This window comes from Phoca vitulina, unplaced genomic scaffold (genome assembly GCF_004348235.1).
Source record: "Phoca vitulina isolate PV1807 unplaced genomic scaffold, GSC_HSeal_1.0 scaffold62, whole genome shotgun sequence".
In the NCBI taxonomy this organism is placed as follows: Eukaryota; Metazoa; Chordata; class Mammalia; order Carnivora; family Phocidae; genus Phoca; species Phoca vitulina.
In genome coordinates, this window is record NW_022589765.1 from 6,496,446 (window position 1) to 6,512,343 (window position 15,898).

Sequence of the window (15,898 nt, forward strand, 5' to 3'; positions counted from 1 at the left end):
GGGTTTTTTTTAACATTTTTTTTTAAAGATTTTATTTATTTATTTGACAGAGAGAGACACAGCGAGAGAGGGAACACAAGCAGGGGGAGTGGGAGAGGGAGAAGCAGGCTTCCCGATGAACAGGGAGCCCGATGTGGGGCTCAATCCCGGGACCCCGGGATCATGACCTGAGCCGAAGGCAGACGCTTAAGGACTGAGCCACCCAGGCGCCCCAGGAGATTCCTTTGTTTGGACCCCACTGACACTAAACTATAAATATCCCCTGTTCGGATGTTCAGTGGAAGTTCCTCCCAGACCAGGCTCTCTCTCCTAGTGGTCTCACATGGACTGATCCCTCCCCCCCCCCCGCTCCAGGCAGAAGACCCTACGTAGGGAGACATGTCTCTGCAGAGGTTAAGAAAGAGTACCGGTGTTTCAGGGGTCCCTAGCAGCCCGCCCTCCCTCTCCCCCGCCCCCACTCTTCCTCACTTCCTTTGATCGCTTACCCCTCATCGTTTGTGTCAACTCGTAATGTTGGATTTCTCCTCAAGCTCACTCCATCTTCATCAGCTCTTACTGTTTTACAGTTAACTCTGCTGTTTGCTGCATGCTGCATGAGACCCAGGTCCTGGTAAGCTTTATTAACTCGAAATAGAACTGGCGGTGGCTTCTAGAACACATCTCCCCAAATCCTGCTCCCCGCCCAACACACCTAGTCACGAAAGAAGCTGCTTCACTGTCCTAGCTCTTGCGACCGACAGTATTAAGAAGCAGTTGTTGTAGTCTCCCGTGTACGTGCGGAATGTTTGCCTGTGTGGTGACAAGTGGAGTGTTTTCGGACTTGCCGCCGGAACAGTTGAGTAGCATAGGTGGATCCTGTGATCAGTCCCTGAGGTGTCACTTTGGCCGTTCTTTTTTTCTCAAAAGTGCCCTAATCGTTGCTCTCAAAATTAACTAACGGGTAATGATGAGGGAAATCACTGGGCTCGCTAGTCTGTCCTGTAATGTCACAGTTGGCGTTGACCCCCAGGTTCGGGAATGTTCCAAGTCAACGGAAACTTGCTTCTCTATTTCCCTCTGGTGGCTGTTTTTTATCTGAGGGGTTCAAGTTCTCAAATTTCCTTTGGCTGTGTGCCCCCCCCGAAAAAAAACTACAATAAAAGTGGAAGAAAATGAAGAGATTTCAAATATGATAGAGATTTCCTTACATTTCATTCTACAAAGACCAGCTTCATGAACACCTTTGATAAGAAAGGAAGCAGGTAACCTTCGGTAGCATGGATTCCTGAGGGCTCTTAAATCTGCGGAGTGAATAATGCAGTCCTTCGCATCATGTAGTTTATAGGCTGATTATAGCAATGATTAAGCCCCTTCTATCTATTTTTCTAGACTCAGTGAGTAGGGAGGGAACATAAGTATGTTTCACATAATTAAGCTTATTGCTATTTTTTAAACTTTACCATAGAAACTTCCAAACAGGAACAAGAGAGAAGAGGGTATAATGCAGCCCCATGTGCCCACAACCCAGCCCCCAGACAACTCTCAACATATGGCCAGTGCCATCTCATCTGTTACCCCAACCCTGCTGGATTATTGTAAAGCAAAAGCCGTATCATTTCATCTGTCAATTCTGTAGCAGGTATCTCTAAGAGATGATGACTCTTAAAAAACCCGTAACCACAACACCACCATTACCACACCTACAAAATGAACAATTCGTTAACACCACACCTCTCGTCAGTGTTCCGAATACCCCAGGTGTCTCATAAATGCCTTTTACACTTGCTTCATTTGGATCGGGGAATATACAGTATTGAGAAGGCTTCTCCCCACTCCCCACTGTAGTTTATGATTTAAATGGAGAGCCTGCTGATAGTCGCCAAACCGATTGCTGCAGCTGTTGTTCTGGGGACTTCGGGCAGCCGGCAAAACAGCCTACTTTCCAGCAAATCTCTAAGAGGAAGTCCACAGAGGCTTCTGAAACGTAAGGCCCCTGAAATTGGGCCAAAGGAAACAACCCTAAAAGAACAATGCCATGATTGATTGTCTCGCTTCAAGGCAAGTCTTGGAGCCCCTGTTAGTTGACAGGAATTAAACTGCAGATCTCTCTTTGGGAAGACCTTGTACTCCTAGAGTGTCTGTCCACCACCGTGGCTCTCGTGCCTCTAGCAGAGTGTCCCACGCCTTTAGGGGCTCCGTTCATGTGTTCCCCCGTTTTCAGTGAGGACCGCAGGAAAGATGAATCCTGGTGGGTTCGATTTCAGTTGACTCCGGTTAGTGCACATGGCCTGACACAATCTGGTTCAGGTTTCCCTGAGTAAATCATTGTTAGTAGCCATTACGAAAATGATTTCTGGCAAAACTGTAATTAAAGCCATGCTGTACAAGTGAGAGGCAATTGGCAACCAGTGGGAACAGCCCACCCCAACCCCGAGTAGATTGGCTTTTCTTGGCAGGCTTCTCCCCAGCCGACCGCAAGAGCGGTTCCACGCCAAATAAGGGAGGGAGGCCTTGGCTCCAGGGGATCTGAAAGCCACAAAGGCAGCCTGTCCCCTCCCCAAAGCCCTCATTCCAGGGGCAGATCACAAAGGCCACCCCTCATTAACTGGAGTGCGGGCAGAGGGACGCTCGCTCTTCCTCTCTGGTTTTGAAATTGCTGGAGGTGCTAGGGGCCGCTCTCTGCAACTGTAAGAGAAATTTCTCTGGAGCCCCTAGCAGTTGCCAGTACTGTATCTCAATGGTTACTGGCCCCTCGGCCCGTGGGGGGGACGTGTGTGTGTGTGCACAGTATGCGGACAGGATACACGTATCAAAATATGTCCGCCTTGCCACGCAGCCCAGAACATAGGCCGTCGCCATGTTGTTTAGGTCTCTCTTCCTGGGGCAAGTAGACAAAGACTAGAATAAGAGGTGAGCGTTCGTGTGGCATTTTAATACTTTTCAATATTTGTAATGCGTTTCTCCGGACGACATATTATTTTCACCTTACAACAATCCTGTGAGGTAGAGAAGAAAGGAATAATCTTCAGTTTGCCAGATGAGCGAATGGAGGAGTGGGGGATTTCAGAGACTTACCAAGGCTCACACAGTGAGCTAGTGGCAGAGTGGGAACAGGAGTGCAGAACTCCTAATTCCTGACGTAAATGGCTATGAGAGAGAGAGAGAGTAGAAGCGCGTGTGTGAAGAGCTGTGTGGATGTATTCGCTCTGAGGAAGGGACTGTACAAACATAACTCCCATATGCATGTGCCTGTAACAGCCCTCCCAGATGTCTAATACTAGCCTTGATTTAATGAGATAAATGTATACCCATAATAGATTGCCGTAGTTCAGGTTTTCAGGTAACCGTGGTCTGGACCCTATTGCAGACCCCTCAACCATCTCCAGATACTTCTGAAACCATCTTGCCCCAGGGTACCAGTTAGCTGACTGGGGCTGCTCAAGTCTACCTGAGGAGAAACCTCCACCTCCTCTGCTTTGCCTATGGGACAAGGCAATCCATGGCCGAGAGCCTGGCGCTCTACCCAGCGGCCTGAGGCCCCCTGGAGATTCGCTGACCGGACTCCCGTACGGTGTCTGGGTGGCAGGGGGGTGCCTTAGGACCTAGTAATTAGAAAGAAAGTATTCTTGTGGCTGTTGGTAATTATTTTGCTTAGCTAATGCCACTCTCCTGCCACTCAGAGGGGTGTGGGGGCGCGTGAGAGAGAAAGCATGTCCCCAGGAGCCAATGCAGTAAGACCTTATTCTAACATAGCTATATTCTAATTTATCCATTAGTCATCACGACAATTTTCTTCTAACCTTTTTTGTTGTTGTTGTTGTTATACATTAATCCATCCATTCATTAACCCAACTTCTCTTTTCATTTTCAGTTTGGGCTTCCTGTAGACACCCTTTTCCTGCGCAACAGAGCTGGGCCTCCCTTTCTCTAATTCCCCCTTAACACGCCTGAGGGGACACACAACCCATGCCCTCCCCTCTCTTCCTGCCAAAGTTTATAGAAGCCTGGGAGTCTGAGGATGGTGTCTGGCCTCTGGTCAAGAAGCCAGCAGTCACGTGGCTCGGAAATGGCGATGCCTCCTGCATCCCAGTCGTTCCCCCCCACCCCCACCCCCGCCAGCCACTCTCATCTGCTCTTCTCCACCACCAGCTTCCCTGTTCGAATTCTGATTGCTGCTTGTTTCCCTGAAGTATTTGCCTCCACCATGCCTGGGTAAATGCCAGTTAGTCCCAGTTAGTCCCAGTTAGTCCCCATGCACTGGGCTTCCCTGACCCCCTCCCCCCCCAGCCCCAACAGCAGCCATGGCCCCTTCTGAGAGGGCTCCAAGAGGAGATCCTCTGGTGCCTTTTTCTTCTGGCCTCTCAGCCCAGCCCTTTCCTGTTTTGAGTTGCTCCAAGTAAGTGCACTCAAGTTGTGTTAAAAATCCAGAATGAGTTTATTGACACCAAGCCCTTTCCAGAAAACATGACTGCTGAAGAAACTAGCATAAATTTCTGCTCTCTATAATTCTGGGTACCCCACAAATGCAGAAGGGAGAATAAACCTGAATGTTATTACCAGCCTAGTGTCTTCAATGATAGACTTCTGGAATTCTTCTGAGGTGTCTCGGTATCTCTGTGATCTCCCTTAGGGCTCCACACCATCCCACTCAGGCAGGCCCAGTCGCAGGTTCATGCTGGAAACTGCCAAACTGCGTGGTCAAAGAAACAATGTTTTCAGCTTTGCTCTGATGAGTCTTCCAGTCCGTTTATTTGGTGCAGGGGATGAGTTTTAATCTGTATTTTGCATGTGTCCCCCCATAAGAAGAGGTGAGACCATCAGCTGGGGAGGAGAGAAGAGGTGTTGTGTCTCGGAAGGCCCCTGACTTTATCTCCAGTCTAACGATGTGATATTTAAAACATATTCCAGCCCCAATTTTTATAACGGGCCCATCTGATAGTGGCTTTGGGAACCCCTTTGAAGTAGAGAGCCCTCCACTGTCAGGGCCACCAGGTACAGCGGCCTTTGGTGTTCGGCCAGCGAGAGAGAGAGAGAGAGAGAGAGAGAGAGCTGAAGGTCACGTGGCAATGATCTGTGGCTAACGCGCCGTTTCTCTGCCCTTCCTTTGCAGTAATCCATGGCTGTGTACTGAATAGTATCCCCTGCTACAGCTGGACTGGACTCCATTTAGCCTTTTAAGCCAAGGTTCCTATTTTAACTGACAGCTTTTCTTTGTTGGGGGGGGGGCACCAGGCAGCAGCCCCCACCCCCGCCCCTGCCATGTACTTCCACTTTGAGTCCCACCTCTTCTTCTGAGTTCTGCCTCCAGAGTCCCCTAGCACTGATCATGACCTTCTTCTTTACTTTTTTTTTTTTTTGAGTTTTTTTTTTTTCTTGATCACTTATTTTTTCCCCCAAAACACACAGTTAAACCAGGCTATGCCAAATTTTCAGGGCTTTTTGAGGTGTTGAGAATGGGGAGGGGCTTTCCTCTCTTCCCTACGAGATCATAAATAATAGGAAGCGAGAAGTAGAAGAAACATGAAGCGAACCTACGCACACACTTTCTATGTTCTTGTCGGCAGAGCGAGAGCGCAGTTTTGATGTGTGCTGTTGGGTGAGTCACTGGTTAGTGACCAGAGGCAGGTGTGGAGTAGACACTAGTTTCTTGAGAAAAATCCAAGTCTCATAGGGGAACGTTTTAGGAGACTCCATGCTTGGAGGTTCAAAACAAAACAAACAAAAACTGGACACTCCGCCAGGAGCTCAGAGAGATCCTAAATTAGGGCTGTCGAGTCTCCTTGGGAAAGGCATCTCATCCGCAGCTTTGATGTCTCGGTGTCCAGTTTTATGGCTCTTTCCCAAGAATCTCAGACTGAAACAACCAGCCGGTCACCATTTCCCCGGGGGTTATCATTTGCCTCACAAGTGGGGGGGGCTCTCATTTGCATTTGTTTATACATTAACTACTTGAGGCCTGAGGAGCTCTGAAAACTTCAAAAGTAGTAGACCTCCAGCCAACCCTGGGGAGAACTTCCAGGACTAGGCGGGAATGTCGGGGCCAGGGAGAAATTTTGGTCCGTCTAACAGATACGACCCAAAGGCAATGGAGACCCGGAGAAGTCGAGGGACTGGCCCCGATGTCCCAGGCGAAATTCAGTGTCTCCTGACCCCGGCTCCCTGTCACAAATGGATTCAACCTGCTCCTCTATGTTGCTGGAGACCAAGGTCTTTTGATGTCCAGAGAAAACGAACAGTTAGCATTATTACAGGGCCTTTGAGGGTTCTGCCTGCCCCCATAGAAAACTACCTGAGGATGGAGTGGGTAGGGCCGGGCAAAGCAGAGGACTCCAGGCCAGCTCCTGAGCTGAGTGTTTCTGCTGACAGTCCCGTCGGCTGGTCAGCTTTCCTGGAAGTCTGGACTGGGGCCCAGGCACACGAGTGTTGAACAGGTGCCTTACAAGATCCTTGTAATCAAGGAAGTTTAGTAAACAAAAAAAAAATCTAACCTGCGAGGGAACAGAAGGCCTTTAGAAAGTTAGCTAAAAGGATTAAAATAGTTCTTTTACTGGATAGCTTTTCTCACGGTAGACAGAAAGATTTTTTTTCTCCCCTTCAGTGAAGAGGCTTTGTAATTAATACAACTGTTACTATTTTTTTTTAAATACCCTAAGTACTTTGTTACCTTCTGGTGAAACAAATCCAGTCATTAGAAATGGTCTGCGCTTTTATTTTCCCAGACTGGAATGGAATGGCTTTCTTGAAAAATCCCCACATGTGATCACACACACACACACACACCCCATTTCTCTTAAGCCAAGAAGTTTGCTTTTCCTCGCTGCGGTGCAGATCACTTTTGGTTTGGGTTTGGGTTTTAATCATTTGGCATTCACATGTGGTTGGGTTTTTGTTTTTGTTTTTGTTTTTGTTTTTTTATTAAAACAAGAAGCTTCAAACCGGTGTGTGGTGTTCTTCAAATCTTCTCAGCAGATTTCCCGGTGGTTGCGGTCTCTCGGTGACCCCCTTTCTAACCTGTCTTCTCCAAGTATAATCTGTGCTGCCTCCCGCTGCCCACTCCCCTTGCCTTGTCTTACTTTGAACGTCCTTTTTCTTTGGCTAATTCCATGTTTTCTCTTTCTCTCTCCCTCTCCAGCTTTTTTTAATCTTGTCTTCAGCAGCTGCACTAAGTCTAAAGGAGAAGACTGCCATTATATTGTCTCAAACCAGAAACCAACCAATCCCCTTCTCCCCTCAAACTGTGCACATAACACACACCCCACGCTCCACACGTGTTCACGTGCCCCTGTGTCCAGGCAAGAAGCTCTCTCCTGGCTTACATGGTATTTTAAATGGAAATGTCCTGTCCTAACCTAACCAAGGCAGGAAAAGAACCTGGAGAATGGACCAAATGTAACCACAGAGAGACAACTGCAGGATGACTCACCCAAGTGTAAGTGACTGGGGCAGGAGACCTCAGCCGTGGGTGTGGAAGTGCTGTTCGCAAGTTTCCCGGTTTTCCTTTTTAAACACCAATTCTCCGGTCCAATGGGTTGACTGTCGACGGCCACTATTAAACATTTCTGAATATGGAAGAGAAAGTCAAGGGACAGTTCTCTCTTCAGCATTCACAGGCCTTCTGCAGAACCCTCCTCCCCTCCTCCCCAGCAAGGGGGAAAATGGATCCACTCACACTCAGGTGGAGAAGGGAGAGACAGGAGGGGGTTTAAGCTTAGGAAGAGCAAAATTACTCCATTCAACCCTCCAGGGCCAGTTGGGGTTTTGAGAGAGGTTTTTGCTCAACCTGGGATCTGCAAGGAGAGCTTTCGTGTTGATAAATCTGCCTTGAATTCATTGGCTTAACTCACATCAAAATACCATGTGAGCGTGCTCATTCCTGTATATCCCTACATTGCCATTCCACTGTCTGGCGTCTCCAGAGAGAGCCTCTTTGCATGTTTTCCAGAATCTGTGTGTTTTTCCTTTCTTCTCCTTTGTTCTTTTTGCTCAAAAGTGTGACCAGTCACCACCCCTCTGGGGTTTTCATTCGCCAGGAGAAACATCCCAAAACCAGCACTGTTTAGCTCGATACCTTTCTAATGTCCATGTCAATTTTCAATAAAATTCAAAGAAATGCTCAGTGGCCGTGTGATCTGATCTTAAATCGTTAGATGATGCGTTCCACCACGGTCTGCCCTAGGAGGGGGTAGCTGCCTTCCAAGTGGGGTGACTGCTAGCGGCTCGGGGGAGGCAAGCCCATATACAATCTTCATAGGTGGGCTGCTGTGCCCCCCTCTCCCCATTTGGGCCAGCAATTCTTAAGGGTCGGGGTGGGGGTGGGCAGGAAGTCCTCTACTTTTCCTTCATTAGCATGGATTTAACTGATGCATTGAGCTGATTATCATCTAGGATAAAAGGTGGAGGAAGTGGAGTGCCAGATTCTACAGAACAAGATTCTGGTGAGTTTTAATTCCTGAAGGAAAAGAACTCTGCACCGCATGCCTTCTGGAAATTCATGAATATGACCGTGCTTTATGACTCGAAAAGCATTCTATAGATAGCATGTAGGACTTTATGTCCTGGGTCTACCAGGGAGGGAAGCCTCCTCCTGTTGCCCCCAGCATTAAAGTGGGCAAGAGGGGAGAAGGGTCAACTTTCTACAATTCCGGTTGCGGTCGAGGTAGGGTTTTCTTTCCCCTGTTTCATTTCCCGATTGGCCAGAGGCTGGAGACCCGGAGACCAGAGAAGCGTCCCTATCCTCTCGGTACCGGAGAAAACGACACTGTCCTGCGTTTGTGCAGCTCACACACTAGAGGGCAGCAGAGAGAGAGAGAGAGAGAGACACGCTCGCTTGTGACGTCACGGAGCAGCAGCGGTGGAAAAATACAGGCGCTGGAGCCCGACACACTTGCCGTCCGTGTGTGCTCTGGGGCAAGTTGGGTTAAAAACTTGTCTGTAAAAGGAGAATAGAAGTAATTGCCTTGCAGGGTTATTGTGAAAGCTACGTGAGCTAATGTAAATTAACCAACTGGTTGTTCAATAAACCACACCCCTTATTAAGGATGGAGTTTCCCCTTTACTCGAAGTACCTTAGGCTTCTCTAATCCAGGGTTTCTCAACCCCAGCACTCCTGACATTTGAGGCCAGAGAGTTCTCTGTCGTAGGGGCTGTCCTAGGCTTCGTAGTGTATTTAGCACCCTCCCTCCCCCCAAGCTGTGCTAACCAAAAATGTCTCCAGACATTGCCAAATGCGTCCTGGAGGGCAAAATCGTCCCATATTGACAACCATTGTTGTAGGCCAGGGGTCAGCAAACGTTTTCTCTAAAGGACCAGATGGTAAGTTATTTTAGGCTTCGCAGGCAATGGGGCCTCTGCAACTGTTCACTCTAGCACAGAAGCAGCCATAGATCCTATGTGAAAGGATGAGCATGGCTGTGTGCCAATAAAACTTTATTTATAGATACTGAAATTTGAAATTCACACGTGAATTTCATTTTCCTATGTCCTAAATTATTATTCTTTTGAATTTTTTTCAACCATCAGAAAATGTAAAAAGCATTCTTAGCATGAGGGCCTTACAAATGCAGGTGGGGGGGTGGCGCCTGGGTGGCTCAGTCGTTAAGCGTCTGCCTTCGGCTCAGGTCATGATCTCTGTTTCTCTCTCTATCAAATAAATAAATAAAATCTTAATCTCAGGAAACAAACTGAGGGTTACTGGAGTGGTGGGGGGGTGGGAGGGATGGGGCGGCTGGGTGATAGACGTTGGGGAGGGGTATGTGCTATGGTGAGTGCTGTGAATTGTGTAAGACTGATGAATCACAGACCTGTACCTCTGAAACAAATAATACATTATATGTTAAAAAAAAAAAAAAGATAGTAGGAAGGGAAAAATGAAGGGGTGAAATCGGAGGGGGAGACGAACCATGAGAGACTACGGACTCTGAGAAACAAACTGAGGGTTCTAGAGGAGAGGGGGTTGGGGGGATGGGTTAGCCTGGTGATGGGTATTAAGGAGGGCACGTATTGAATGGAGCACTGGGTGTTATACGCAAACAATAAATCATGGAACACTACATCAAAAAATAAATAAATTAATTAATTAAAAAAAGAAAAATAAATAAATAAATAAAATCTTAAAAAAAAACAAATGCAGACGGGGGAACAGATTTGGCCTGTGAGCCATAGTTTGCCGACCCCACCTCTAATGCATTTTAGTGCTGGTTGGTGTATCACTGAACCTAAAGGTGCTAGAAGAAACTGACCAATTAAAAGGAATCAGAAATAGGGGCGCCTGAGTGGCTCAGTCAGTTAAGCGTCTGCCTTCGGCTCAGGTCATGATCCCAGGGTCCTGGGATGGAATCCCTGCATTGGGCTCCCTGCTCAGTGGGGAGCCTGCTTCTCCCTCTCCTACTCTCCCTGCTTGTGCTCTCTCCCTCTCAAATAAATAAATAAAATCTTGAAAAGAAACAAGAAATCAGAAATGAAGACAAATGGCTGAAGACTTAATGCAAGTTAGTGGGGGAAAATTTGCATACAGTTCTGCTAGAGCATGGACGCGGGGGCAGGGGCCTGTTGGGGCAATGAGGGCCTGCGCCTGGGGCATTGTTGAGCAGGTGACAATGCCAACTGCTTCGAGGGAGAGAACCGGGCCTCTAAAACCCTCAAAATAGCCTAGCAGCCAGGGCCCCAGCTGGAAGCACTGAGGTTAAGCAGTATCCTCTCCTATCCGAAATGCCCCGACTTGGGGAGATTCATCCCTTTGCTAAAAGCACAGCTTTCTTGCAAAGCCCTTCTTTTAAAATGCGGGTCCCCCTGGAAAGAGTTGTGCATCAGACAGTAGTACCTCACAGTGGTTTTGCCACCAGGTGCTACCTTAACCTGGGTCTCTATCCAGACCCTGCGCTATCTCTTAGCTCCTTTGGCTTGGGCTTTAGAAGGTACCTGCCCTGGGCTCAATACCTATAAAAAAATTATACATCTATCTGTTATGTATAGACTTGGGGCCAAATTCCTTATCTTGGTTTGGGGCTTAAATTACTTGTCCTCAATCCAATAATAAGGATATATTGAACTCCTCCCGTGGGTTTGGCCCTGTGCCCTATGCTATGGGGGATATTGTTGCATGAGATCTAGGTAGACACTGCTCTTGAGGAACTTACGGACTGCCTGCATCTTATCTACTCAACCCAATGTTCCAGTCCTTCCTACTACCCAGTCTTCATCTCAGCTCACCAGTCTGCACAAGCCTCTCCTGGAATTACACAAGCTATTTGTTGACTTTGTCTGAAATATCCTCTACTGATTTAAATCCTGCTTTCGAGGCTCAGCCCCCACCTTCTCCTTGAAGTCTTTCTTTTTTTTTTTTAAAAGATTTTATTTATTTATTCATGAGAGACAGAGAGAGAGACAGAGGCAGAGGGAGAAGCAGGCTCCCCGCGGAGCAGGGAGCCCGATGCGGGACTCGATCCCAGGACCCTGGGATCATGACCTGAGCCGAAGGCAGACGCTTAACCGACTGAGCCACCCAGGCGTCCCTCCTTGAAGTCTTTCTTGATCCCATCCACGTATCCTGAGCTCTTCTCCATTTTCAAACTTCTTAGTTGAACTTTTATAATCTTTTCTGCCTCTTGTTTGAGAGACTTCCCTCCTCAAGAGATGTCAAGCTTCCAAAGGGTAAGAACATCATTTATAGCCCTTCAGAGAGCCCTGTAAAGAGCTGGCCACACAACAAAAGGTAATTAAGAGGTATCGAGATTGAGATTCTTCAGCAATGTAGGGAGCTATTGCAGTTTTCAAACATTTAATTTTGGAATTAATTTATGAGAATACTATAAAGTATATCCACATACTCTTGACTCACATTTACCAGTTGAAAACATTTTGCCCCATTTGCTTTATCATTGTGTGCTCTCTCTGTGTATACAGATATAGATCTATAGATAACTATACATATTTTTTCTGAACCATTTGAAGGTAATTTACATGTATCATGGCTCTTTACCCCTAAATATTCCAGTGGGCATTTCCTAATAATAAGGATATTCTCTTACATAACCACAGTTATCAACTTCGGTAAATTTGACATTTTTACAACACCTTTATCTATTGAAAAACATGCTTTATAACATTTTTTTCTTGCCATATAGGATTTGGTCTAGGATCACCCATTGTGTCCTCTTTATTCTCCTTTTATATAGAATCTTTCTTTGTCTTTTTTGACATATATATATTTTAGAGAGGGGGAAGGGCAGGTGGAGAGGGAGAGAGAGAATCTTAAGCAGGCTCCCCACCCAATGTGGAGCCCAACATGGGGCTCGATCTTACAACCCTGAGATCATGACCTGAGGTGAAATCCAGAGTTGGACGCTTAAGCGACTGAGCCACCCAGGCGCCCCATGACATTGATATTTTTAAAAATCCCATTTAAAAAATAGATTGTTCTCGGGGCGCCTGGGTGGCTCAGTCGCTAGGCGTCTGCCTTCGGCATGGGTTGTGGTCCTGGGGTCCTGGGATCGAGCCCTGCATCGGGCTCCCTGTTCAGCGGGAGGCCTGCTTCTCCCTCTCCCACTCCCCCTGCTTGTGTTCCCTCTCTCACTGTCTCTCTCTGTCAAATAAATAAATAAAAATAAAAATCTTTAAAAAAATAGATTGTTCTCATTTGGGGTCAAGGTGTCGCCCAATTTCTCAACTATATAATTACTGGGTTTTTTTCCTTCTTTGCTACTAATTATCTGGGGGGGGAGAAACTATAAATCCATGCAGATATCCTACTCCTCATAAAAAGTTTTCCCCTAGATTTAGCATCTATTGATAATTCTTGCCTGAGCCAATCTACAAAATGATGAATTTCCAACTCCAGCACTCCCTTCATGTTTACCAGTCAGCACACAGTATTCTATTGTAAGCCAAGGCCTTCCCTTCTCCCACACTACTTCTTTAGCTACTTAGTAGCACTGTGGACTTAGGGCTTATGTCATTGCTCTCCCTTTTTTAAAAAAAAAAAAGATTTTTTTGTCCCTGTGTGCTGTGTAAAGATGGTGGTAAGAGCCTGTGTTAGAGCAGAGAAAGATGATGGAAGAAAGGAAAGATGGATGATGACAGGAAGTTTCTGGATCATTTTAGGACTGTGATGGCTGCCTTTATCATTGCTCCCTCCTACACTTCTCTTCAACCATTACGCAGACAATTTATTTCTGCTTAGAGGTCTCAGCTCCTGCTCACTGAGAAAATAGCTGTGGCTTGTGAGAGGGGATGGGCTGAAGATAGGTTGGCTGAAGGATTTTTTGATCAGAAGGATTACTAGGGAAAGAAGGTCATGGAGAACCACGCAAATTTTGTTCTGTTTTCTAAAGGATGGAGCTGGGTTTTTTTCCACAGTGGAAATTACAAATGAAATCCACTTATGGCTGTCCCAGGGCAAATGGCCTCTAATATCAGTTTCTTTTTTTTTTTTTTAAAGATTTTATTTTATTTATTTGACACAGAGAGAGAATAAGAGAGAGGGAACACAGCAGGGGCAGTGGGAGAGGGAGAAGCAGGCTTCCCGTGGAGCAGGGAGCCCGATGCAGGGGGGCCCGATCCCAGGACCCTGGGATCATGACCTGAGCCAAAGGCAGACGCCCAACGACTGAGCCACCCAGGTGCCCCCTAATATCAGTTTCACTGCCTTTCATTTTGTAGTCCAAGTTCAAAACTCAGATTGCAATTACTTGTTGCTATATGATGGAGAAGTTTTAATCCATGCCGAGAGGAAGTAGTTTTTATTTTTTCAAATCTTTTTCTAGGCATGATGTGTATTGAATACAATGCTGATTTTGATCAAAGTCGGCAGTTTAGGCTGAAATTAATCCAGCTGTGAAATAACAAATCAGCTTAAAATGTAGGCTCCATGAAAATGAATTTCACAAGGTTGGGACATTGGGAAGAGCCTTCATTCATTCATTCAATGATTCATTTAATTCAACAAATATCTCTGGAGTGTCTACCGGAGCCAGGTCTAGGTGCTAAAAGCAAGATGAATGAGTTCCTTATTCTCATGGAACTGACATTCTTGGGGGGTGGGAACAGTCAAACTTTAAAAAATAAATTTCAGAAGTTGGTACATGCTGTGAAGAAGAAGGAAAAAACAAAACAAAACAAAACAAAACAAAACCCAGGGCAATGCAATGGCAAATGACTGGGGGAACACTGGATAAGGAGTCAGGTGACAGAGATTCTGATCTCAGCTTTGCCAGAACAGTCTCTACAGCCTTCAGCAAGTCAATTCACCTCTCTGGCCTTATTTTTCTCACTCATACAAGGATGACTTAAATGTATGATCTCTAAGCTTCCTTCCTAGTATCGAGTTCTCTGATTTGATAGTTTGAAGACCATTACTTCAATAAACATGAATGCTTACCGTTGAGTCAAAGACAAAGCACACTCCGTGTAATGGGACAGACATGGAAATAAATCATTATGCAACAGTGTGAAAACTGCTGTTACCTTCTGCTCTTCTTAGTCCAATATACCCCTACACAGAAGATGTGTCATATAATGAGAAACATGTCATTTAAAAAATATGTCATTTAGGGGCGCCTGGGTGGCTCAGTCGTTAACCGGCTGCCTTCGGCTCAGGTCATGATCCCAGGGTCCCGGCTGGGCGGGCTGCCTACTCGGCAGCGGGAAGCCTGCTTCTCTCTCTCCCACTCGCCCTACTTGTGTTCCCTCTCTTTCTCTCTGTCAAATAATTAAATAAAATCTTTTAAAAAAATAAAAAAAAATATGTCATTTAAAGAGGTAAAGAGGGCAATGGGTCAAAGCCCCCTCATCCAAAGGTCCCGCTGCCAGTGGGACGCTGAGTTTTATGTAGGACTATTTTTCCCCACCAAGATCGTAATCAGTTCTAGGACAACAGAGAAAACCCTGTTTCTTTTTCCTTTGTATTTCTACTATATTGAGCTTACAGTAGGTGCTGTGTAAATTCCCGCTGAGAGACATTTGTTGATTACTTGAACATCGCACGTTGGCGGCAGACAAGGACCGAGGAAACTGCCTGAAGCAGATCCGCAGGTGGAGTGATAACGTTTGACTACGGGGTGATTAACCACTTGCTGCTGTGCAGCTTTTAACCCTCTTCTTTGAGCTCTTTTTATATTTTGTAGTATTTTGCACGTTTTATTTTTTTATTTTTTTTAAGATTTTATTTATTTATTTGACAGAGAAAGACAGCGAGAGAGGGAGCACAAGCAGGGGGAGTGGGAGAGGGAGAAGCAGGCTTCCCGCGGAGCAGGGAGCCCGATGCGGGGCTCGATCCCAGGACCCTGGGACCATGACCTGAGTCGAAGGCAGATGCTTAACGACTAAGCCAACCAGGCGCCCCTATTTTGCACGTTTTAAATTCATACATGACAAACAGAATTATTTGCAATTGCGCTCAGAACTGTGTAAACATGGTGTCTGGATTTGTCAGCAACTGGAATGGCATACGGATGATTACAAGTGGCTGACCTGAGAAGTGGCTCTGTGGATGATTTTCTTTGCCAAGTATTACATTTTTCCTATGTTTTCACAATAAAATACAAGGCTAAGGACGCACGATGTAGAGGTTTTCGATCTAGCCTCTGAAGAAAAGGCGCCTCGGAGAAAGTGTAAAATCCAAACCGAAGTCCCCCGCCCCGCCCCCCCAAAGGGCACGGTCCCACTGTCTCACCGCTCAAAAACCCAGGCAAAAGCGTCAGGCAAGCCGTTGTGCCAACAATCATCTGAGGGCGCCTTCCAGGGATTTCAGGGAATCATGTTCCCGAACCTCAGAGAACCTTCCAAAATTCCCTTCCCGAAGTCCCCGCCCTCCGCTTGTCACCGTAGTGCGTCAAAGGCCCGTAGTCGTCACAGGAGGGAAAAATGTACCTCGCGCGAGATTCGGCGACGGGATTTCGAAGTTAGGGAACAGCCGCGGCGCACG

General features: G+C 46.6%; 1 protein-coding gene across 7 annotated transcripts in view; it reads left to right on the forward strand.

The window, feature by feature from the left end:
* The window catches only part of SEPTIN6 (septin 6), a 64,960-nt gene extending 56,865 nt beyond the window's left edge, over positions 1–8,095 (forward strand). Inside the window, exons 10-11 of one of the 7 annotated variants that reach the window (XM_032391388.1) lie at positions 567–610; positions 3,851–4,102. In XM_032391388.1, the coding sequence (XP_032247279.1) occupies positions 567–570 (4 nt within the window). In that variant the 3' untranslated portion in view covers positions 571–610; positions 3,851–4,102. Of the gene's footprint in view, positions 1–566; positions 611–3,850; positions 4,103–5,089; positions 7,079–7,111 lie in introns of those variants that run through there. The other 6 variants (XM_032391390.1, XM_032391385.1, XM_032391386.1 and 3 more) reach the window with 6 other exon arrangements.
* The last annotated feature ends 7,803 nt before the right edge of the window (positions 8,096–15,898 follow it).